We start from the raw sequence: 26798 nt of genomic DNA, 5'->3' as shown, positions 1-26798 counted from the left end.
CATGCCAAATATACTATTAAAACCCTTGCCTTGATCACGAATAACAAACAAATCAGAACAATGTATGAATACCTACTAGCTGCTGGTCTCTAAGAAAGCAATATAATATAATTGAATATGTATTATATTATAAATAATATTGTATTATAAATAATACATAATAAAATATATAATACAATCACATGTATTGTAATATTGTATATTATATATTTTAAATATTATATTCATTTCTTAGATGCATTATACTGTATATATAATATCCCTTTCTTAGATATATATATTATATTCACACATCATGTGCTACAACAACAGAGACTAAAACTGCACTACAACATATCGAAATTAGGCTTCTTTTTGAGGGATTTCAGAACAGAACAGAAAGCAAGCCATGGAAATGTGGCACTCTTCTGCTATCAAAATTAAATAAGTATATCAGGTATTTACCGACCATAAATCCTGATTTTCCTTGAAACAACACACCTGACTACAAACAGCTTCAACTTCATCTTGGAAAGAAAAGCTAACGAGGACAGATAACTTTAAACTTTAAATCTTTCTGAGAGAGACAGAATTAAGAGAAAGTCCTTCACACTGGGCTAAGGGTGGGAGGAAGAAGTTAAACTCAAAGCCACTTCAAAAAGCTAACATAAAAATGGAATTTAAAAATAAAAATATTCTGCAAAAAAAAAATTATGAGAGATCTACAGTTTTTTCATAACATATAATTTCCATTAATTATTTGAAGTTCCTTTGCATTCGCAGACAAGACTGTAATCTAAAATTTGTTCCAATCGTTTCCAGGAGGCAAAATTGGAAAAAGTGAGCTGCTGGGCTCACCTGGGAATGACAGGCCAGCACTAGCGAGACAACGCCATTAGGATGGTACTGGCAAGTATGGCCACAGCGAGGAGCGGAAAGGGGATGAGATGTAATGAAAGTAGCAGTAACTAACAGACACTAGAGCTGCTACCACACTTAGATAACCAGATAAAAATGTACTGGACCCCTCAACTTCATCATATTGTTATATTTATGAACCCTGCCTTATTAGGAGGAAACACGTGCTCACAGGGCTGAAACTGCAAATCTCTGCTGTATCACAGATCTAAGATTTCAACATGGAAACACCTAAAGGCAAAGAACATCACCTGAATCACTAATCTATACATGCCTGTCAGGGTACTGTTATTACCAAAAAATCAGCAGTAAAATTTAAAAAAATAAGTTAATTTGAGTCTGTCAGTTCATAGGAATTTAGCTAAACATCAAAATTGTGTGTCATTATTAAAAAAAAAAAAAAAGGTGGACTTGGCATGGTAGCCTAGTGGCTAAAGTCCTCACCTTGCACGAGCCGGGATCCCATATGGGTGCCAGTTCACGTCCTGGCACCCCACTTCCCATCCATATCCTTGCTTGTAGGTTGGGAGAGCAGTTAAGGACAATCCAAAGCCTTGGGACCCTTCAGCAGTGTGGGAGACCAGGAAGAAGTTCCTGACTCCTGGCTTTGGATTGGTTCAGCTCCAGCCATTGAGGCCACTTGGGGAGTGAATCAGCTGACACAAGATCTTTCTCTTTGTCTCCCCTCCTCTCTGTATATCTGACTTACCAATAAAAATAAATAAATACATCTTTTTTAAAGGGAGAAGGGAGGAGACAAAATGCCAAGAAGGAAAAGCCAGATCAGATTTCTACACTAGTTCTACAAGTATCTTTTGGATATACTGCATCACTATTACATGATCAGTAATTGTCAGGTTAACGTGTCAATTCTGATCTATAAATCCTCCACCAAAACCTTGAAAATATTTCTATTATTTTTGACAAGCTGACTCTTAAGCACAAAAAGGCAGTAAAAAGAAAAATTAAGAAATAGTCATCTAACAAAATTCTGTTTTTGATTCAAGCCTATTCCAATTAAGACAGTGCAAAGAGGGTGACAAAACAGACAAACACAGCAATGAAACAGACTAAAGCAAAAGTTGAGAAACACACAAGTTTGGGTTTTTAATATACAATATAGATAATATTTCAAATCAGTGGGGGAAAAAATGACTATAACATGAGAAGTAGACAGAACAAAGAATAAAAAGCTCCCACTGGAGCCCACTCGCTCGTAAGGCAAACTTTCCACAGCTTCCTTACATATTTGTGTCCTCTACTATGTGAAGGCTGCCAGTGCCTCCCAAGATGGGTCTTACATACACAGTAACTGCACACCAGCTCTGACCTAGAAAATCCACAATTCTCCCACCATACAAAGTGCTGCAACCACACCTTCTTAATCAGGTCAGAATCCACTGTCAAGTTCGTATTTCTCTGAGCATTATCTTTCTATCCTACGATACTCTCTGGGTTCCTTTCCATCTTTATATAGACACTCCTCCATAGCTATATATATATATTTTTTTAACTGTGTGTTTCATTTTTTCTAATTCCAGCAACCGTGCAGAAGCTCCACTGCTTTCGTCAAAGCAGTGATGGAAATGCCTCCCAGATGCTGAGCCCAAGCAAGCCTGCCAGACACCCGGAAGGAAACAGCACATGGCCCCAGAGGCTTCTCAAGGCAGTCTGCACTGAACCTGACAGTCTGGAGGGGAGTGCAGCTGACACTGCCTCCGACTAACACACCCTTTCAACAGAACACAGACCAGGAGGGAAATGGTTTTTAAATCCCACCACATAGGTTTCTTCTCATCCAGTCTAACTGAACATGCCAGGTAAATGAGTCTGTGTGATGGCTCTTTACATTAAACTTCTTTTTATCTAATTTACTAAGAGGTTTCTGTCTTCTATTGTGATACAAACTCTTGAACAAGTTAATAAAGTTGTTATGTGTCCATGTTTTGGCAAATGTAAACTGGGGGATAAAAGCTTTGATCTTGTAAGGTTAATGTGAGAAGTAAATATTTTGATATACCTGCCCACTGCAAAATAGCACAATATCTAGTATGTTATGGTAACCTCATAAATAACAGTGCCTATAACTGTTATTAGTATTGTTATTCAATAAATTGTGTGGGGAAAATTTTTTAGTCATTTCAAAAAAAAAAAACAAACAATGCATACAAATGGTAAATATTAAAAATCATACAGAGAGGGCTGGTACCATCCTGTGGTAGGCTAACCCTCCACGTATGGCACTGGCTGGCACTCCATATGGGCACTGGTTCAAGTACCAGGTGCTTCACTTTCAAGCCAGCTCCCTGTTAATGGCCTGGGAGGGCAGGAGAGGTTGGCTCAAGTGTTTGGGCCCCTGGAGCCATATGGGAGACCCTGAAGCAATTCCTGGCACCTGATCAGCTCAGGTGTGGCCATTACAGCCATTTGGAGAGTGAACCGAGCGGACAGAGGATCTCTTTATCCCTGTCGTCCCGCTCTCTCTTGCTCTCTATAACTCTTTCAAATAAGAATAAATATTTTTTTTTAAATCATACACAGAATACAGGTGACGCTGCTTATAAATTATGAGGAAAAAAAACTTAAAGAAATGTAAAACACAAAAACTACAAAAGGGAAAAGTATATGCTGGGTGCATAAAAATTTAAACTTCAAAATAATGAGGAATATTATAATGAGCTAAAAGACATGCCCTGAAGGGTAGGAACAGTCCACAGAGAAAATATAAATGCATAATACTAAATGCCAGTAAAATTTCACAACAAAACAAACTGAAGGAACATTTACATGTCACAAAAATATGAATGAATATAAAAGGATGGCACAAATGGAAAGCCAAATGGCTCGAACTGAAATTTACAGAACTCTGCAATCAGCAACCTCAGAACAAAGATTCTTCTGCAGTTGTTGTTTGTAAACATGGAACAGTATCTGAAACACACCATAAAGCAAGTCTCAGAAGGTTTCCAGGGATTGGAATCAAACACAGGGTATGTTCTCTAAGATGGAATCCAACCAGAAATCAGTAAAGAAAGCTGACTAAAATGTCTACAGGGCAATTAAACCAACAACTCGCTTAAAACACACAAATTCGCTTAAAGATATTAAATTCTTTTTGGAGCTTTCAACAATTTAGGCATAGTTAATGAATTCTTCCAATTAAAAAAAAAATCAGAAATCATTCCAATCATACACAAACCATTTTCAAGATGAGACAGGAAAATAATCTTCTAATTATACTGTTTGGCTGGTCTGAACACAGCACAGAAACAAATCATTACGTAAATATTAACCTAACCAACACACTCATAGGGAGACACAGCCCCCCTGAGCTGCCAGGAAGGAGCTCAATAAACAACATACTCTGTGGCTGACACTGTCTTTTTATCCATCCTTGAGAAGAGCCAGGATTTGATGAGATCCTAGGATGGACTTTGTATGTGACCCAGACTTTCAAGGAATTTTGCTGGCCATCTGCTAATTTGGGGGCAGGAGGGAGGTAATTTCTGACTTCTTTCAGTGTTTAGTGAAGACAAGTATACCTTTTTAAATATATCAAATGGATTAAGTTCATAATTTAAAAAAAAAAATTCTCCTGCCAGTCACTGCCTTATGTCCTTAGCATAGATTTTCCACATGCACTGTGTCATATGGCGGTGTTCTAGAACCCAGAGGAAACCCGGTGTATGAAGGAAGTGGGGGGCCGGGGTGGGGTGCTTGAGGACGGATCCCTGCGGATGGATGCACACTCCCCTGCAGGTTCTGACGAAGTAGGCCTGCTTCACTGACAAGCTGAGCACAGGGCTGGGTGGGGAGATGCTTAACAACAGGGGAGCAGTCAGGGCATCCCTTCCTTTGGTTTTCATATGAGGAACCAAGAGCAGCCACTGAGGCACTCTAGTTTAATAAAAATCACGGGGAAAGGTCTTAAGAAGACTCTGTATTAAGTGTTAACAGAGACCTTACCAGCTTAATTCTGTATCAGTTTAAAATGTGTATCTTTTCCAGTTTCCCCGAATTTCAATTTTTATAGATTCATTAGTGTTCAGCCAATAATTTCTTTTTTTTTAAAGATCTATTTATTTTATTACAAAGTCAGATATACAGAGAGAAAGATCTTCTGTCCAATGATTCACTCCCCAAGTGGCCACAATGGCTGGTGCTGCGCCAATCTGAAGCCGGGAACCAGGAACCTCTTCTGGGTCTCCCACACGGGTGCAGGGTACCAAAGCTTGGGCCGTCCTTAACTGCTTTCCCAGGCCACAAGCAGGGAGCTGGATGGGAAGTGGGGCTGCCAGGATTAGAACCAGTGCCCTTATGGGATCCTGGGGCATTCAAGGAGAGGACTTTAGCAGCTAGGCCACACCGCCGGGCCCGAGCCAATGCTTTGTTATATCTCAATTCTTTGTATATGTATTCTCCTCAGATACAGTAAACGAACAAAATGCATCACACAAATATCCATTTTGGCTTTATTCACAACATGTAAAAACCAGAAATTATTCAAATACTTGATGGGGGGTAAACATATTCATACAACAAAATATTATTCAACAATGAGAAAAACTACTGTGACACAAAAGCAGCTCTAAGGTTAAGCAAAACAGATGCCTGATTCCATGTGTTATGAATTTCAGGATCAGGTAAATTATTCTTAAGCTGCTTTATTTCAAAATTGGGTAAGGAAGAGGTATAAAAACTATGGACTGGGGAAAAGCATAAAGGAACTTTTTGGAATTCTGAAAATGTCTCATATCTTGGCCTAGGTGGTGGTAGCTCATATGACTGCATACATCTAAAAATTCATGATTTTCACTTCAAAGCTATGCACATCATGTATATTCTTAATAAATGAATAATAAATTATTAGAAATACATTTTATGTACTGCTGTGAAAAAAGTATTCAAGACAATCTAAAGAAAAAAAACAGTTTCACCATGATACATTAATTTATTTTAAAGAACAATCACACTCACAGAATAAAACTATCTCTATTACATAAAAATAGAGCTATGCAACATTTACTGATTAAACACAAGAGAACAGAATGGGAAGGGAAGTGGAAATCAAAGGTCGATTTAATTATAGTACCTGAGTGATTTCAAAACTTAGAAAAATATATTGCATATTTTTAAATTATAACTTCTGCCAAATAAGTCCTTATAGTGACTATAATCTCTGGAAGAAATGTAGAAGAATAATCAAACAAAAACTCAAACACAGGCTAATTAGCTATTTTTATATAAAGAGTTCAAAGGCATAAGATTTTAAGTTTAATTCATTTTAAGAAGAAAATTCTTTGTTTCTAACACTATTACAAGCAGGAATACTGAAAAAGACCGATATATGTCCTAAAATGTCATAACGGTAAATACATAGTTATTCAAAGAACAGAAATATTTAGTTATAATGTTCACATACCACTCAGTGCTCCTACAGCCCCAAAATTTAAGGATTTTCCATCCATTATGCTTGCGTCGCATTCAATTTCTCCCAAGAGATTTAGATTAGATCCCATTCCTGCATTCGTAAATGGAGAATCCTAAAAGACAAAAACAGAAACAAAAATACTCTTAGCCCCAAAGAATTAATGCCAACCCTTCAAAAACTCCAACTCATTGTATGATACCAATTTTACCGTGACAACAAAATGAGACAAAGATCATGAAAAACAAAACTGGATAACAATGCATCAAATACATCATGCAAGAAAAAAATGAATAAAAGAAAAATCAGCAAAACACACCAAAGAAAAAAAAGGATTAAACATTAGCACCAGTGCTGTGACACAGCAAGCTCATCTCCTAGCTGCAACAGTCTGAGTGCAAGTGGCTCCTCTTCCAATTCAGCTCCCAGCTAACGAGCCTAGGAGAGCAAGCTTTGGCCATTGGGGAAGCAAACAACAGATGGAAGATCTTGCTCTCTTTCTGTCTCACCCTCACTCTGTAATTCTGACTACCAACAAAAATAAACAAACATTTAAAAGATTTAAATATAACAAACAAAATGGTTCTGCACAAAGCAAGACTGATTCAATATCTGAAAATCAATCCGCGTAGTAGCCCATGCAAATAAAATAAAGCACAAAACTTGTGGTCCCACAAACAGACACAGGGGAAAAAATCTGAACAAACTCCAACAATATTTAAAAGTTTTTTGTTTCTGGAAAGGCAGATTCATGGAGAGAAGGAGAAACAAGGATCTCCCACAAGTGGCTGCAATGGTCAGCACTGAGCTGATCCAAAGCCAGGAGCCAGGAGCTTGTTCCAGGTCTCCCACGCGGGTGCAGGGTCCCAAGGCTTTGGGCTATCTGCAATCATCTTCCCAGGCCACAAGCAGGGAGCTGGATGGGAAGTGGAGCAGCTGGGATACAAATCAGTGCCCATATGGGATGCTGGCATGTGCGAGGTGAGGATTTAGCCACTAGGCTACTGTGCTGGACCCCCCACCCCAACAATCTTTTATAAGAAAATATACAAACTAGAAATAAAAACAGAACTTCCTTACTAGAACAGAGGACATCTATGAAAATCCAGAGCTAGCAAAATTGATGACGAATACATTACTACTTTTTCCTAAAATCCGGAAGATAGGGATATCCTTCTCACTACACCCATTAAACAGTTAAACAGTTTACTGGGTCATGCAGCCAGATAAGTAGGAAAGGAAAAAAACAAAAAACAGAGCATCTTTTTGGAAAACAAAAGCAAAATTATCTCTGTTTAGAGAAACAATATAATCTTTTTTTTTTTATTTTTTTTTTTTTATTATTTTTTCATTGGAAAGGCAGATATACAGAGAGGAGAGACAGAGAGGAAGATCTTCCGTCCGATGATTCACTCCCCAAGTGAGCGCAACGGGCCGATGCTATGCCGATCCGAAGCCAGGAGCCTCTTCCGGGTCTCCCACGCGGGTGCAGGTTCCCAAAGCTTTGGGCCGTCCTCGACTGCTTTCCCAGGCCACAGGCAGGGAGCTGGAAGGGAAGCGGGGCTGCCGGGATTAGAACCGGCGCCCATATGGGATCCTGGGCGTGCTAGGCGAGGACCTTTAACCACTTGCGCCACCGCGCCGGGCCCAAACAATATAATCTTATACATAAAAAATTCTCAAGGATTTCACTAACAAAGTAGTAGAACAATAAACAAGTTACAATACAAGGTCAATATACAAAAATGAATTTTTTTTCTATGCACTAACAATGCAAAATTTAAATTATTTCTTGAGACATGAGCATCCTTTATCTGGAGGGCCAGCTCCAGACCAGGCTGTGTTGTCTCTAACCCAGCTGCCTACTCTCGTGCCTGGAACAGCAGCAGGTGCCAGCCCCCAGGACGCTCTGGCACACATATGAGACACCGAGACGGAGCTGCTGGCTGCCATCTCAGGCCTGGCCCCAGCCTGGTTGTTGTGACCATTTGGGGAGTAAGTAACCAACAGACGGACGATTCCTGTTTCTCTCTCTTTCCCACCTTCCTCCCAAATAAATAAAAACAAATCGTTCAAAACAGAAAAAAAAATACCATTTACAGTAACTTCAAAAACAATAAAACACAGTAGTTAAGCATTACCAAAGAAATAGAAGACTTGCACATCAATACGTGGGGGAATCAGAAATATATAAATAAGTGTAGGAAAACGCCACGTACAAGGATCAGATGGGTTAATATTGTTAACAACGGAAATACTCATCTAATTTACCCAAATCAAATCCTAAGTGCAGGATATGAATTTTAAAATAGGCAGATGACATGAATTTGCATTTCTCCAAAGAAAACCTACAAGTGATCAGTAAGCACATGGAAAGACGCTCAACATAATTTGTCATCAGGGAAAGACAAATCAAAACCACAACAAAACACTGCTTAACACCCTCAAGGAGGGCTATAGCTAGATAGTAACAGTTGCTGGCAAAGACATGGAGGAATTAGAACCTACATACATACTAGGAAGGCAAATGTACAAGAGTGTAGCCATTTTGGAAACATCTGGTATGTTTCTAAAAAGTCAAATACAGACTTACTATTTGATACAGTGACTAACTGTAGGTATATGTCCAAGAAAGAACTAAAACATCACGTCTACACAAAATTTATACATAAATATTCAAAACAGTATTACTTATCATATCCCAAAAGCAGAAACAATTCAAATGCCAATCAAGTCATAATTGTATAAACCAAATGTGGTAGGAATATACAATGGGATATCAATCAGCAACAAAAAATAACTAACTGCTGCTACCTGTCTCATGAAAGACTGTGCTAAGTGAAAGCAGCTGGTCACAGAGGACCATGTGTTAGATGACCACAATCCTATGAAATGTTCAGGATAGGCAAATTCATCATGTGGATGAATACTCGCCAGGGATGGGTGGAAAACGGGAAAAAAGGGGCGTAACAGCTATGAATAAAAAAATCAGGAATTAGACTGTGGGGCTGGTTATTGAATTTTGTAAACATAATGTGATTAATATCTCAAAGAAGCATTATAGAAAAGCTTACATCAATAAGGCAAAAAAAAAAAGAATTTGAATCATAAAACAACCAAATACACAAAATGTAAAGTGCGGCTGTTTTTAATACATTAGTAGTTTTTAAAAATATATACCGCTGGACTTTCTTCTCTCCAGCCAGAGATAAGGAGGACAGAGATTAACCTAAACACCCTACAATAAAAATAAAAATCAAAGGACACAGTTTCAAGTGTTTACCTTCAAAACAGAGATAGTTTAGACTGCCCACTCTTCAGGGTAACTCCTCAGATGAAGAGTGCATTCAAAAATAACTAAGCATTATACTTAATATGAACAACCGTATCTCATATTTCAGAAATCTGAGGCAATCCAGAAAATTAGATCAGTTCTGAAGTGGATGCAGGGCAATTCTAGTACAACCTGAAGATTATCAAATGCCCAAAAGTATCTACAAACTTCCCCCGTGTGCTGGGTTTTGTCCAAATCCCAGAAAAGCACAGCCATGATATAAAGCCCACTGCCAGTTTACACCTATAATTTGAGCAACAGGGTCATGGATTTGAGACCAGGATTTTTGTTCGAGTACAGCTATACCATTTATATGTCCATGGAATTCTAAAAATAAGATCACAGAGTAGAAAACAAAAAGGGATATAATTAAACAGAAAATAAGTGATACAGATAATAAACACTGTGAACATTCAAAATTAAATGGCCCGCTACAAGATGAAGAAGTTAATGACAGGCTTACTAGAGGGTTGAAATGAAAGAAAGACCTAGCTGGGAGGCTGGAGAGTAACTGTGAATGTAGCGTGAGGCGCACGCAGGCAGGGGCAAAGCATCAGTCACAGAAAACTCATTCAGATAAAGGGGCTGACTGGTGTCAAGACAGACACTGTCAGCGTCAGTCATTGGAATCCAGAGCTTGAGTGAGGGAACAACTCAAAGTCACTGAGGTTTTCAGCATAGGAAAAAGCCATGCTGAATATGAAGAAAACACGAACTGATACATGTGACGGGTAAACGAGAAACTCAAGTCAGAAAGATCAAACTGGAGATTTATTTTTTTTACAATGCAGGCTTGAAATGCTAAGCCTGTGTAATGGAATGATAACAAATCCTAAAAATACTTTTTTTAAAAGAAAAAGATCTATTTATGCAGTTAATGGTAAAAGAGAGAGAGAGAGAGAGAGAGAGAGATCTTCCATCTGCTGATTCACCCTCCAAGTGGACACCCAGGATGGACACGGTTTCAAGCCAGTTGGGTCTTCCACTGGGAGAGCTGCTTCTGCTGTTCCAGGGCCGTTAGCATGCCACTGGGTCAGAAGTGGAGCAGGAGAGATAAAACCAGCACATCTGCGGGATGTTCACAGTGGAAGCTTTACCCACTGTACTACACTGATGTCCCCAATTTTAAGCATTCTAAAATTAAGCCACAGCCATATCCTGGAAGAAAATTTTCAAAAGTTAAATCTCTTTGAGGATATATATCCTGTGGGCACGCATACAAACACATATTATATACAAACCTACAAATCAATCCAACTCAGTAAGATTTTATATATATAACATAAATATATTTTATATAATACATATATATATATAAACACATGGAAAGATGTTTAACATCATTTGTGACAAAGATTCTCTCACCAAATTCTATCTTACTTAGGCCTTGTTGCTGTTTTCATCTTTGCATTCTCCAATTGTAGTAAGGATCTTCCTTAAGTCAATTTGAGCAGAATCCCCTACTTGACAACTGCTCACCCTCACTATGTCAGTGGGATCCTCACCTCGCACCGTCACCCAGGCAATGGCTGCTTACCCCAGCTCTGCCTCCAGCAACAATCAAACCAAGTTGATTTAGCTCAATTCTGCCCACCCCCCGCCCATCCTGAGGTTTCCTCTTAGTATTTTACTCCTCACAAACCATCGCCCAGTACCTTGCCCAAGAATCCAACTTCCCACAGAGTCGAGCCCAATGTTTCTCCCTCGCTGCAACATCCAACAGCATTGGTAGCCCTTCACGATAGCAGCTCCTTAAAAAGTCAAGTCTACCTTACCATATCTCACAAGTATCTAAAATAACTTTTATTTAACATTGATCATTAGGAAAACATAAACCAAAACCACCAGATACAACAGTCAACTCCTAAAATGGCTAAAATTTTGAGACTGAGTACTGACGAGAATGCACAGCAACCACAGTTGTCACACACTGCTGGTAAAATGTGGGTGGCAAGCAGGTTGGCAGCTTTCTTTAAAATTAAGCACATACCTACCACAGATCTGGCAATTGCACTTGTACCAATTGTACCAAGAGTACTACTACAGATGTCCTCAGGAAGGCGTACATCTGAATATTCAGATCAGCTTTATACATAACACCAGCCCAGAATGAAAATAATCCAAACACTAACCAACCAATAAACTGATCAAACATTGTGATGTACCAACTCAATGGAATACTACTGAGAAATAAAAGGAACAAACTCCTAATACACCAAAAGGAATCTTAAAAGCAATTATGCCTGGGACCAGTGCATTGGTTCAGTTGGCTAATCTCCAAGGACCAGCATCTCATTTGGGTCGTGTCCTGGCTTCCCCACTTCCCATCAAGTTCCTTGCCTAGGACCTGCGTAAACAGCAAGCGTTGCACCCATGTGGGAGATCTGAAACACACTCCTGGCTCCTGCCTTTGGATCAGCTCACCTCCGGCCATTGCAGCCATTTTGGGAGTAAACCAGCAGATCAAAGATCTTTCTATTTCTCCTTTTCTCTGTGAATGTGTCTTCTCAATAAAATATATAAATAAATCTTGAAAAAAAAGCAATTATGACAAGTGAAAAAAGACAGTCATAAATTTTATCTTTTATTTATAATAAAACTTAGAAAAGGTAAGGCAAATGAAAAAGCAGGTAGCAATCACCAGGGACCACTAGGGGAGAACCACCATAGATAAAACATCACAGAAGGGCACTGTAAAAAGCACATGGGCAGAGCCCAGCACCGTAGCCTAGTAGATAAAGTCCTTGCCTTGCATGTGCCAGTTCATGTGCCAGCTGCCCCACTTCCCTTCCAGCTCCCCGCTGGCCTGGGAAAGCAGTCAAGGACAGCCCAAAGCCTTGGAATCATGCACCCGTGTGGGAGACCCAGAAAAACTGGCTTCAGATTGGTATAGCTCTGCCTGTTGTGGCCACTTGGGAAGCGAATCAATAGACGGGTGTGATCATAATGATTAGATCTAACACTTACCCAGTGATTCTTTTTATTTTCATTTACTTGCAAGGCAGAGTGAAAGAAGCAGGTCAAAGACCAAGATTTTCAATCTTCTGGTTCCCTCTCCAAATACAACATACAGGAACCAGGCACTCCATCTGGGTCTTCTACTTGGTTAGCAAGTACCTAGCACCCATCTGCTGCCTTGCAAGGAGTACATGAGCAGGCATCCGGGTTGGAAGGCAAGGGCCCAAGAACACAGGCATCCCAACTGGTACCTTAGGCACTGTTCCCAACCCCTCCCCCGCCAACGATCCTTCCAGTCTATCTGACCCTCTTTCTCCTCAGTTCCAAAGACCACAGTGGTTTCCCATCACACTTAAAACCCAAACCCCTCATTTCCAAGGTTTTTACAAGGCCCTACATTGTCATGTCCCTTCTTCCCTCTCCAACTTCTTCCCACATATTACACTTGCTCTTCACCATATTCCAGACACCCTGCAATTGTCCCAGCACGTCAGAAATGCCCCCAGGGAAGGCCTTTTACATTTGTTCTTCGTTCATGCCTGTGATGTGCTGAGTATAGTGAGTGACGTGAGTGAGGTGGCATCAACAGAGTCTGTGTATGTAAACACGTATTTCAAGTATGAGAGGACTTCAAAATGTTAGTTCATGGAAAATGTATGCTATCTTATTTCCACCTTCCCACGAGTTTTCAAGCTTCCTCGTACATCTAAACAACTGCAGTCTCATTGTGATGCGCATTATAAAGAACAAAGAGGGACCAGTGTCATACAGTAGCACAGCCAGCCTCTGCCGGCATGCTGGCATCCCATACAGGAGTCAGTCTGTGTCCTGGCCACTCCACTTCTGATCCAGCTCCCTGCTTATGGCCTGGGAAAACAACAGAGACCATCCGTCTCAAGTATCTGAGGCCTTTGTGCCCACTTGGGAGACCTGGAAGAAGCTACTGGCTTTGGTTTGCCTGAACTCTAGCCATTGCAGTCATCTGGGAAGTGAACCAGCAGATGGAAGATCTCGTTCTCTCACTGTCTCTTTGTCTCTGTAGAACTCTGCCTTTGCCCACAATCTTCACCCTATTCATTCTGTTTTGTTCACGTCTCTGCTTAAATGTGATCCTAGCTGAAACTGTCTACACCTTACTACAATAAGACTTCTCCAGCCTTCATGCATCCTCTTGCTTTCTGTTTTTATGCTATTTTTCATTCCTGAAACTATAAGAACATTCTCTCACCACAGACTGCAAGCCCCAGAAGAACAAGAATTTATTTTGAATTAAAATAATTTAGTTAATAATGTTGGATTCTCTGGGTCACACACATGGCAAATGTACAATACTTAATAACAATTCTCCGTTTCCATAGTAATGTGATATTACTCGCTTTTTAAATGCTATTTTGTGGGGCTGGGTGCCATGGCACAACAGGCTTACCCTCAGCTTCAGGTGTGGTCATCACAAATGGTTACAAGCATCCCATACAGGCACTGGTTTGTGTCCCAGCTGCTCTACTTCCCAACCTGGCTGCCTGCTACGGCCCAAGTCCTTGGGACTCTGCACCCACATAGGAGACCCAGACGAAGATCCTGCTTCCTGGCTTCAGATCAGCTCAGCTCCGGCCACTGCAGCCATTTGGCAAGTGAACCAGCAAATGGAAGATCTTTCCTTCTGCCTCTCTCTCTTCTGGAGATGTGCCTTTGAAGTAAAAATAAAATGAGACTTTTTTTTTTAATGTTATATTCCAATGTCTAAAGCAAACTTGCTGCTGGGAAGGTACCCAATAAACATTTTCAGAATGAGCAAACTGTGGCTCCAGTGGCGCAATCAGTTAGCGCGTGGTACTTATAAGACAGAAAGAGCAAACTGCAGTTAATCCCAACCAAACATAAATACAGTAACTGATCATTCTGAATGAGTTTATATAAACATGTCAATATTCTTACAGGTTACTAGAAATGACAGAAAAACATTACTGACCTTTTCCTAATTAAAACAGGAGAAATGAAAGAAAAACTCAGGTAACAGAATTTTCAGCTTCAAAAACATGAAATTCTAAAAACAAAATATATTTTATGTTTATTCATAGCTTCTAGAGAAGACAGAACGTTGAAAAAGCAACATCCCTTCTACTGGCCAAACCAACAAAGAAAAGTAGGGAGGGCAGCGAGTACAGCAAGGAGTCACTCTCCCTCTCTGATCTGGAAACCCTTTGTTATTAATGAAAACTGGAAGGAAATATGGAGCCAAGACAAAGTCCAGCAAAGCGTGACTCTTCTACTATAAACCCACAACCTGTATTATCCATTTAATGTCTTTTGCTGAGAGCATAAAACAAAGTAAGAACTATTTGCAAGGCTTCGGGCATACTGTACTTCTGGGCATCTATTAGGAGACCTCTATTAACAGCTCTTGCAGATGCAAACAATTTAGTTTTTGAATGCTGTACAAAAACTAGACTGGCACATTATAAAATCATATTTATACGAAATGATTTATGTCTAATTCCCACTCTTCTTTTAAGACAAGTTAGACATTACGAGGAGATTCCTAATATGTTGTTCTTCATTCACACCTTATCACTCAAGTGCTACTTCAGCAAACACATCATTAGATGAACAGAATGTGATGGCATGTAACAAGACAATCTACTCCTCGAGTAAGTATACCATCAAAAGTATTTCAATAAAAATTACTACTTCCACTGATCAACAAGTATCTTCATTCACCAAAAGCTGTGTGGAGAAAAACAATATTTGAAATAGTTTATTGAATCTTTTTTTTTTCTAATAAAAATAGGGTGTGTATTCTGTGTCATTATAGTCTTTTCAAACCAACAATATAAACAAGAATTACTTAACACTATCCTTAAAATTACTAATTTCCTGGCATGCCTTCACCAGCTTTCACTAGATGAACACAGCAATGGAACTGGATCACTGACAACAATATTCACTTAAAGCTTTTTTACTCAGCAGCCAATTAAACTTAAATTTTCCAGGAATTAATACTTATTTAGAGTTCTCTGTGGTGGTAACAGGTCAAGATGCATTCATTCAATAAATATTTAGTGTGCACTGTATGCCAGGCAAATCTTTTATGTGAGGTGCTACACTCGTTAAATAGCTCAGGTTTTGTGGGCCACACAGACAATACTATACTCACTCAACTCTGTCCATAGAGCACAGAAGCACTCACAGAGGAAATCAACAAACAAGCATGACTGTGCCACAATACAACTTCATTTACGAACAGTAACATCTGAATTCCATAATTTCTTGGTGTCATGAAATATTATTCCAATTTCAATTATACTTCAACCAGATTTTTTTTTAAAAAAGTGAAAACCATTTAGAGCTTGCAGCCCATTGAAAAATAGGCAGCAGGAATATTTGGCTTTCAGGCCACAGTCTGTCAATCCTCAATCTAAATCAGGAAGACACAACTGTGAGCAAAGAAAAGAAACAGCCCTGCGCGCCACAAGCGGCCAGTGCACTAAAGGCAGCAGACACTACTCGGTATCCACGGGACATTCTGCTCGAAAGAACAAAGCTACAGATGCCCAAGAACCGTGAACAGAATGGCCCTTTTCTCTCACAGTGTACACACATCCTCCCATATACCTCTGGTCACTTCCCCATACTTACAATGCCCAGTGTAGCACAAATTTGGGGCAGACAACAGTTGTCTTCTTAGGGAATAATGGCAAAAAAAAAAAAACTGGTTAACATGTTCAGCACAAACACAATTTTTTTTTCAGATACGCTAATTCAAAAGTGTCTGAATCTGCAGATGTGAAATCTAAACTTCACAGAGTCTCATCACATATTAGATAGCGTAGAAATAGGTAGCAGCAAATAAGATGTTGAAAACGGGACAGGACACAGGAAGTTCTATACAAAGAGAGTTACCAGGGAAGGACAAGACAACCATGGGAGTAGTTAGAATTTTTCCTCATAGTTATTTCTGTTTAACATAAGTTCACACTTACAGACAGCCAAAGTAGCCTAGAAATCAGAACACAAAAAGAGCTCCTATAACCTATACCACCAAGACAATCCCAAACTTTAAAATAGGCAAAAAAAAAAAAAAAAAATCAGAACAAAGCTGAACTAACATTTCTCCAAGAGATGTTATTAGCACAAATGGTCATATCCAGGACATGAAAATATGTTCACTGTGGTCATCAGCAAAATGAAAACTAAAAGCAAAATGAGTTACCACTCCACACCAACAAAGATGCCTATAAGGACAAAGCCGAAGAGTCAAGGCTGGCAGGGGTGTACAGAAATCCTAACCCTCACTTCTCACTGCTGGGAATGTAAAATGGTTCACTTAGATGCTGTGCAAAAGCTAAGTGGTTCAACAAAAAGTTCAACATAGAAATAACGCATGAACCACCACTGTGCTTTAAGGTATACACTCAAAAGTACTGGGGACAAAATACTTATATACTCACATAGCAATGTTCACAGCAACACTATTCATAATAGCTCAAAACTGGAAACAATCCAAGTGCCCAATAATGAATGAGCAGATCAACTGTGGCACACATACCAAACAACGATGAGCATTCCTCAAAGTCAAAGAGAATTGGGGTAGTGATATGATGTGAAACTATGTAAGAAAGTCCTAAGACAATATACAAAGTGAACCGAGCTAGACACAGATGGTTACATAAAGGTAGGATTCCTTCTGAATCAAATATCCAAAACAAACTAATCCACAGAGCTGAAAGAAGATTGGAGAGGAAAAATGGAGAGCAACACCTCAGTGGCTGCAGGGTTTCCTATGGGGAGACCAAAAATATTTGGGACAAGATAGAGGTGGAATTTACATAACATTGGACATTTTAATTGCACTGAATTATTCATCAAGAATGAGTAACTTCCTGCTATATGAATTTTGTATCAAACCAGCAAACAAAAGAGGCAAACATAAAGCAATACAAGGTTCCATTTACACGAAGTTTCAGAACACAAAACCTAATACATGGCCAATAGATGTTACCTCATAGTGACTGTGAAGGACCCAAGCAGCCCTCACACTGTTTATGTACAATATACTCAGGAAATACTTTGAAATCATAATGGAAAATTTTTAATTAAAAATCGCAATTTTTAAAAAGGAGACTGTTGCCAATATGGGTTTAAAGGTCCAAAGAACCTCTGTGCACTATTCCTTATGACTGGCTATATCTATAAATAACTCTTAACAAAAGGGTTAAAACAACCACCCAACAGACATTTCCAATTGCCCTTCCTCCAGAGGATTTTAATTTAGGTCAAAAGAATCGAAGGCAAACGCTCCTGATCCAGCCAGGTCATGACCATCACATGGAGCAACTCCAACTTCAATGACCCCTCCACCTGCTTTATTTCACTGTCCCCACAAACTCCATAGTGAGGAGGCTTGTAAACGCATCTAAAGCAACAATGAAAGCCCTGAGAAGTTCCAAAAGCTAGTCCCTCTGGGACCCATGATTCTACTTCTGGCTAGAGACAAATTAAATAAGTTAAAAGAAAATAACTAAAATGGGAGAGCATCCTGATAAATGGACATTACAAAAAATATAAACCTTCTAGCCAATCCTCACAGATGCAGGCACAAATGCTATGTACAAACCAACTGAATTTCTCTTAGCATGTTTTCTATTAAGAAGTAACAGAATCAGAATAAAAAATAAGCCATGTTGGAAGCTAAGTATCCTTTAGGAAGCCAGCAAGATACAGACTGGAAATCAGTGAAATGCACTTGGACTTAATGGTACATTCTTTACTACAAACACTGAAAACAGTATTTTTCTCCTGAGGCCAGAAGTAAATAAAGGAACCATTTCATTCAAGCTTCCTTGGCTCAGACTATTTTAATCTGCCTGAACTCCAGTCCAAAACTTTGCAATGATACGTTTTGGCATTGGTACAAAATACTTCAATAAGAAATTTTTGGAAAGGTTTTTTGAGATTTTTTTTTAATGAGTTAATACTTAAAGTCAAATGCAAGTTCATTTCAGTATTATTCTCAGTTTTGGTAAAAATCCCATTAAAACAATTTGTAACCATTTGAGAATTAAATTAATGTCAATTAAATCAGTTTATTTTCCTGGCTTTTGAAACATAATAAAAGTTGACATCTTTGTCCAAGACTTATTTTCAGCTGTACCTTTACCTGAAATAGTGTTCATTATGCTTACAAGGAACAGCTGTCACTCACTCCTAGCCAATTTCAGCCTTGAGAGAAAGAGCGCTTCATGTGGCCACATCTCATGGCTGTTTGATTTTGAGCTCCTGATTTTTACATGTTGACAACAAATCCCAGTTATTAAAAATTAGTCTGTGGGTTAATCAACACATGCTGTGAATTGTTTTACAACCCCTGGCCTATATCATTTTGTAAACATTAAGGTGTCAAACTTTTCCCAATGCAAACAAATGTTGAGCTTGGGTAAGTCTTAAGTTTTCCACACAGTACAGGCTTCAGGTAAAGCAGCTCTTTGCCACAAATGATCAGTTCTTGCAACAAAGCATGATTTCATTATCATGTTCATTTGTTTAAATAAGAACTACCTATTACCAAAAAAGAAAACATATATGGAAGTCAGTGAATTAACTTGTGTTGTGGTCTAACCATTATGTGTTAGTGTTTCCAACCATATCTATAGTCAGAAATGCCACATTATCTTCTGAGTTCATCAAATACAACTGATGAGGCTTTTCTGCTACAAAATGAGTCAGATGAACTTTCTACCCTGAATCCATGGGTTGACCAGTGAAATACCGCAATATAGTTCTCAATTATCATTAGTGGGGACAAAATCATTTCCCATACTACCGATGAAACAGCTGTATTAAAATGGTAAGAGAGTGGGGCTGAAATTGTGGCAAGAAGGCTAAGCCACCATTTATGATGCAGTCACACCATATCAAAGTGCCCATGTCAAATACAGCTGCTGTACACTTCTCACCAGTGCACCTGAGAAGGCAGTAGAAGGTGGCCCAGGTTCTCGGGTGTCTGCCATCCAAACGGGATACCACAATGAGTTCTAGCTCCTGGCCTCATGAGCTTGGCCCAGCTCTAGCTGCTACAGACATCTGGGGAGTGAAGCAGCAGATGCAAGCTGGCTCTCTCTCTTTCAGTGGCTAACACACCACTTGGGATGCTCAACTTTCACACTGGAGTGCCTGATTTCAAACCATGACTCTGCTTCAGTTCCAGCCCCATGCTAATGCACTCTCTGAGAAGTAGCGGGAGATGGTTCGAGTCCTTTGGTCCCTGCCAGCCATGTGGGAGACCCAGATGGAGTTCTAGGCTAATGGCTTTGGCCTGAACTCAACCTCTTTTTTTTTTTTCACGATTGATTTAGTTTTCTTAGAAAGGCAGATTTACAAAGAAGGAGACACAGAGAGAAAGATTTTCCACACATTGGTTCACTCCCCAAGTGGCCACAATGACCACAGCTAAGTCGATCTGAAACCAGGAGCCAGGAACCTCTTCCAGGTCCAGGTATAGAGTCCCAAGGCTCTGGGCAATCCCTGACTGACCTCCCAGGCCACAAGCAGGGAGCTGAAACGGAAGTGGAGCAGCCAGGACACAAACCAACACCCACATGGGATCCCAGTGCATGCAAGGCAAGGACTTTAACCACTAGGGCCGTAAGCAGCACTGGGCCCTAAGCTCCCCTTTCTTAAAACAATTTTTTAAAGGACAGAAATCATTCTATCATTTTTGGAACTAGTAGTTTGTAGCAATACACAAACATACCCACCAGAGAGAGGTACATGGAAGGCAGGACACACCAATGTTCAGAAACATGGGAAAAAAGTCAAAAAGTTAATTTATAAAATAACTGTAGAAATATGAAAATCTATAAATTAGGTAACTAGTTCTTACAGAGGTAAAAGTTCTTAAAATCTCAGGGTGAACTTACTTTCAGACAGTAGGCAAGTGAAATAAAGTACTAAATATTGAGAAAAGTATGGTATTCAATGGACAAGATTTACAGAAAGAAGAATCCTCAAATAAATACTGACATAAAACACCCAAGCCAAATATCTGTGCAAGCACTTTGCCCTTGACCATCACTCTCAGTGGACCCGGGGCTTACCCTGAATTCTCTCAACTAGCTTATCTATTGTACTTCTTTTAGGATATAGCACATGAGCTTGCAGAGTGCCATCTGCTTAATTCTGAAAAACTAAGCAATCAAAACAAAAATAAGCTTTATTCGTACTAAATTTTATTTAACTGAGTTAACGTTAATGTCCACGACTGAAGACTTGAAGAATACAGAAAGAAACAGAACCAATCAAAATGAAAGTCATGAAGAGGATTATGGATTATTCCTAAATCCTGGTAAAAGACTGCCCATAAAGGTAGACTTTCCTCAACTGGAGCTAATTAGCTGGAGGTCATGGTATCTGTTATCACAAGACTAAAGAAAACCAGCTCCAAAAGAAGCTAGACAATCATCCGATTTACAGCCAGTGTGCAAGTAGTTGTCAACTACACCTTGCAGTGCTTTCAACAGAGCTAATATCCATACAGCCTGAGCATGCTACATCCAAACACAGGGAAGATGTAATTCCCACAAGGTAGAGGATGACTTACTAAATATTCTTAAGTTAATGTCTGTCTGTATATGGAAACCAGTAGATACTTGTAAATTCATTTTCAAGTCACTGAAAATTAAAACCAGAAAACCCATTTTCATTCACGCATTGAAACAAAGCATATGAGATAAATTCCACAGGGGTGTTTCCTGTTCTTAGGAAATAAAATATAATCATTAGGAATATTTCATCCTATCATGGCCAATTACAAGCAATTGAGACATGCTTACTGAGGTATAGACCATTAACCTATAATGCGTAGAAAGCTCAAGAATCACTGGCTTTTAACAATCTTCAAGAGAGCTGGCCAGAAAACATTTTTATTAGGCTCAAATGAAGTATCTTTCATTCATTAATAGAGAACCAGAGGGCATAACTTAAAAATCAGAAGTTCAATTATCTAAAAAGGCTTTCTAAGGAAACAAAAAACTTTCCATTTTCCTTCTGTAACTTCTCTTTAATGACAGCAAGTACTCCCTTTTCCTGGCATTCCCTCTTCTCTCTCTTTCTCAGGACATAATTACAGATGTGCTGGCTGCTTTACAGACATGCTCAAAGTTCTTGCTGTGGTTGATCAAAGTTGGAATGCCTGAGGAAATTATTCAACTTAGACAGCGCGGAATTATATCCAGCCAAATAGTTACAGTGCTCTACTTATAACATGTGTTAAAACAATATTTTAGCTATTCTAGATGGAAGCTGAGAGAACATTTGTTCGCATCACACTCTGTGAACACTTGAGTCAAACATAGTACGCCTAATACCAAGTTTAAGTATCTGTGACACCTCATTATTTAATTCTTCATGTACAAAAAAGAATATACTTAATTTTTTAAAAAAAAGAAAATCTTCACACAATAGCAAATATACTAGGATTTTTCATGTTGTGAAAAGTGCCCAGGTTCTCCTGGAAATGTCAGAAAAAAATTTTGCAAATCTTGATTCTTGTTCATTACAGCATTTATTGACCTAACATTGAACATTCTGACACAACATGCAATTATGTTTTTATTATTCAAAATATTTAAATACAAAGGCACTGCACATCTGCACGTACCCCCTTATTAATCTTTCTATTAATCTTCATAATTTACAAATAAATATAATGTGGGGAGGAAGTGAACCACAGTAGCTTCTTTTTTTTTTAATGGAAAGCCACAGATTTACAGTACAAGGTGTTACTTGTCAAACATAGCACAAATCTCTAAAATAAAATGTTGGCTTCAACGGAACTGTGCATCTGAAGTAGTTTTAGACTTTGAGTTGGATTCTTCAGGTTGTCCAGGAAGAAATCAGTACACACAGTACCTGCAACTCTCCATTCCATGAGCCACAACAGAGAAGACAAACATATGTGTTTCTCCAACATTCATAAATGGGGCAGCCACATATACTTCCTTCAAACCAAAATCATTAGATCTTTTAGCCTTGCTGACAATAATTTAAAAACAGTACCCAAAAAGAACCTAACAGACCATGGAATTATAATAACTTCATCATTCTTCTCATCAAATAACTAAGTAGAACTGAGGTGCAGAGGCATATGTTCTAACCTTTCGAACCATGACTGACTACATTTCTTTTCACTAAGCAGGCTTCTAATCCTCCAGAAAATGCTACTAATGTCTGCACAGACTCTAGGAGTGGAAAACATAAAGTTCCACTCAGAAATCTTCGGGTGCTTGGTGCAGTTAACCTAGCAGCTAAAGTCCTCGTCTTGCATGCACCGGGATCCCATATGGGCACTTCCCAAACAAGTGCCCGAGAGCAGCTGGGACGGCTCAGGGGTCAGAGTCCCTGCCAGCCAGCCGCCTGGGACAGCCAGGCTCTGGCTCTCACAGGGCCCAGGCCTAGCGCTCACAGGCATGTGGCGAGTCAATCCATGCATGCAACATCGCTCCATCTCTGTCTCTCTTTCAAAGAAAATGAGAAAACAAAGGCATTCTTTCAAACTGAATGCAACATAAGCCTACAATTTTTCCGAACACAGATTTTCTTCTTAGCCCAGCTCCTTCAAAACCATAAAAAAAAGTTAAATTATAAAATATATACCCTAAATGATATAAACCATAAAAACATAAATACACATATGAATAATTAAAATCAAATCATAAATCCTAGAATCAATTAATCTAATCAAATCCCTGTTGTGCACAATATTCCTATTACAAGAGGTCTAGAAGGCATCTTGCAATCAGAAGTCCTAAAGTCTGAATTCCTATCAAGCAGTCAAAACACAATATTACTATCAACTCTGCCAGTCTGCTACGTGCAGCTTTAAGTAACTCTACTGGACTTTAATCCGGAAAGTAACAACCTAAAGAAAGAGCTCACAGCGTGAAAACACACCCTCTTTGAGAACTTCTAAGCACAGTCAAATCTCCTAGCAGATTCTGCTAACAAGAGTATATCTAATGAGATCTATGTGGCTAAACAAGAAATGGTTAGAAAAGACTAAAACAGTTTTTTCATGTTCCCACCTTACAAAGCAAAATATGACAAGCCCTGTAATTATGTGTTTCGATTTGGCAAAAGATAATACAGGTCTTTCTTGGTTTTTTTGTTTTGTTCTGTTTTGCTTTTGCTGCAGGAAAAAAAAAAAAATGAGAATGTAATGATTTAATTTTCTATTCTAAAAAAGAGAAAATCTATATCACTACTTTTCCATGAAGCAGCCGCTTTGTGGCCGAGAGCACATTTCATTTCTAGGGTAGTGTATTAAAAAAAAAAATAACAACAGATGCAGCTAATGTAGAAACAAACAGTAAGTTACAAGTTGCCCCTTAGTACTAACAGCAGGAATCAGCATCAGTACTCCAAAAATGTGTTAAAGAGAGCGTAACTTACTTTGACTGTCCCAGGCTAACTGGGCTCGCTCTGGTGCTTCCTTGTCTGCACTTGGCCACCCACAGCCTGTCTTCTAATTAAATCAGTGCTCTACGGCACAACGAGCAAACAAGTTGCCTCCCATCTGCGTACAGCTCTTCAGGAAACATTTCCCTTGGTCAGAAGGTGGAAATTCTTGGGAGAGGTGATTTTCTCTGCCTCTTCACAAGAAGAACATGGATACTTGGCTGGCTGCAACTCCAAGAAGTGTCACTGTGCGTGTACACCTCAAAAAATAAAACAAACAAACAAAAATGCAGAGAAACATAAAGACTTCATAAACAACTGGAATGCACAGACATGTTGAGGCACCACTGGAAATAATGCTAGACAGACAGGCAAAATGGGATCATTAAAATAATCAATGACATCAAGCTAAAAAAAAAAAAAAGGGAAAAAATCCCTTAGGTCAACATTCAAATTTCATGCAAAGAAAACATTGTAAGCACAGCAAAGGAAACAAGGGCAATCCTCTAGTTTACATGTATGAAAGCAAATACCTCCAGAAAATAAAAGATAATATCAATGGAAGAGAAAACTGAGAATTTCAAGGGAAGTAGGTCTAAAATTAGTTTCACCACATTATAACTAATGGGCACTTAACACATATGTAAGCTAAATGTACCCAGCTGCCTTTCCAACATGTTCAGTCCTACCGGAAAGAGGAAAGTAAGAAGGAACAACTGAAATACTAAGCTGCCCTTGGTTTATGAGAAGGTTTCCACAAAAAAAAAAAAAAGATATGCATAAAAGTGGAAATAACCTCTGAAGCAGATGCACCTTTTTCTTTGAAATGAAAATAACTGTGACAGTCAGCGGACCTAGCTTTAGGATTATGGTGCCCCATGTCCCAATCCGTTCCGATTTCTGCTTTGAATGTCTGGCTGCCTGCTAATGCAGACCCTGAGAACTGATGTTTCAGTTAACTGGATTTCCGTCACCAATGCGGAAGAGCCAGCTGGAGTTTCCGGCTCACGGATTCAGCCCAAGCCTGAGTCACGGCACACAAATGGGAATGAACCAAAAGATGAGAGAGTGCCAGCTTGCATACACACATGTTCATTCTCACTCGCTCGCTCGCTCTCTCTCTCCCTCCCTCCCTCTCTCCCTCTCTCCTCTCTACCTTTCAAATAAATATTTTTAATGGAAAACAAAATTTGAGATACAAGCGTAATAGAGAAATCCCATAAACAAATGTATTATAAATTTGGTGATGGAGAGGAGAAACAGATCAGCCTTCCCTAATTTCTCTTTCCAATCTATGTGGGTTCACATGCCACCAGCAAATCATACCATGTCCAAAACCATTTTTTATTTATTATTTTTAGTGAACAAAATTTCATAAACAGACACACACACACACATTCTCCTCTCCCTTTCCTTCTACTTGTTTTGTCCTTTTCTTTGGCATCAAGTTGAGTTATGTGTACTTCTCACTAATTTGAAAAGTATAAATAATCGTACTTTTTAAAATACAAGACCAGATACCATTTCCATCCAGTAGGGTCAATTAAACCATTTCAATACACAGTGAGCATTCAAGAATTCACATCATCATCACTGCTCGGCCTTTAGGCTAAGATCAAGTGAAGATTTCACATCAATTTCAATATCTGCCAAAGTAATAATACATAATAAACATGTTTAAAAAGCATAATAGATATTTTAAAATATATATCCCAAAGCCAAAAAGGAAAGGCCATGACAATGTCTGCACCTATTCAAGGCAAGACTTATTAGCTCCACTGAATATACTAAGCAAAAAAATTTTTTTTTAATTTTGATAGTTTTTTTTAATCACTTTGACAATCTTTACATAGCTGATTAGAGCACAAAGGGTCAAGGGCAACAGCAACAGAAAAGTGGGCAAGTCTATTGTTTCTACATTATTGCTGTATGGGTGTGTGTGTGTGTGTGTCTGGGGTAAAGGGGGAGATAAAAGGAGAAGCCCCACCCAGCCTCCCACCCATCCCAGATCCCCAATGTGGGGCATGCTCCGAGGGTCCTGCTCAGTGGTTTTGATAACTCAATAGTTCTGAATTGCTGTCAATCTCACATTTCCAAGCATGGTGAAATCGCTGCACAATCCACTGGATGACATAGTTCACCTTAGAGTCTCCGTTTGCCTATATTTCCACTGCCAACACATGGCTGGGGTATTGATCAATTTGTTCTGTCCTCCATCCTCTGTTGTGGTACCAGGTATCCTCTGCAGGTTCTGATGGACTGCCATATCCTCCATGTGCAGTTGATTGTGCTGTCCACTGCTCCCTCTGAGCCTCTCAGGATGCTCAGCTTTGACACTTGCACTCCATGGTCAGACCATGTAACCTGCATTTCATCTCATGGTTAGGGTTCTAGGACCGGCAGTTCGACTGGGGAGATTCCCAAAGAAACTTTGTCTGAGGTGATCTCAGACCAAATTCTTGTATGTGCTTGAAAGTACAGGGCCTGGCACTGTTTATCGGCCCAATCAGCTGGTGGTTGCAACTGCTAAGTCAGTTCTGTTTCCAACCCTGTCTCCACATGAACCAATGGATACTACAGTCCAGCCTGGTTTTGCCCAGCACACACTCAGCCCTCATATAAACCAGTGGGAGCTGCAGCCTAGTCAGAGCGACCCACAATAAACCCCACCAGGTCCACCCTCTGCTCTGGTTCCTGTGCTTGCCAGTATGTACAACAGACTTGTCCAAT

General features: G+C 39.3%; 1 protein-coding gene across 7 annotated transcripts in view; it reads right to left on the bottom strand.

The window, feature by feature from the left end:
* Positions 1-26798, bottom strand: part of TASP1 (taspase 1) — a 233377-nt gene that overhangs the window by 183964 nt on the left and 22615 nt on the right. For 5 of the 7 annotated variants that reach the window (XR_005884033.1, XR_005884032.1, XM_040981828.1 and 2 more), the window contains one exon: positions 6320-6440. The exons of 1 other annotated variant lie outside the window; for it this stretch is intronic. Coding sequence is in view for 4 of the 6 variants with exons in the window: in XM_040981828.1 (XP_040837762.1) it covers positions 6320-6440 (121 nt within the window). In the remaining 2 variants the exon portion in view is untranslated. Of the gene's footprint in view, positions 1-6319; positions 6441-24062; positions 24224-26798 lie in introns of those variants that run through there. One more of the 7 variants, XM_040981831.1, reaches the window with a different exon arrangement.

Source organism: Ochotona curzoniae, unplaced genomic scaffold (assembly GCF_017591425.1).
Source record: "Ochotona curzoniae isolate NIBS_2020 unplaced genomic scaffold, NIBS_Ocur_1.0 contig_3520, whole genome shotgun sequence".
In the NCBI taxonomy this organism is placed as follows: domain Eukaryota; kingdom Metazoa; phylum Chordata; class Mammalia; order Lagomorpha; family Ochotonidae; genus Ochotona; species Ochotona curzoniae.
Note: the sequence above shows the minus strand (reverse complement) of the source record. Positions and strands in the feature narration are given on the sequence as shown.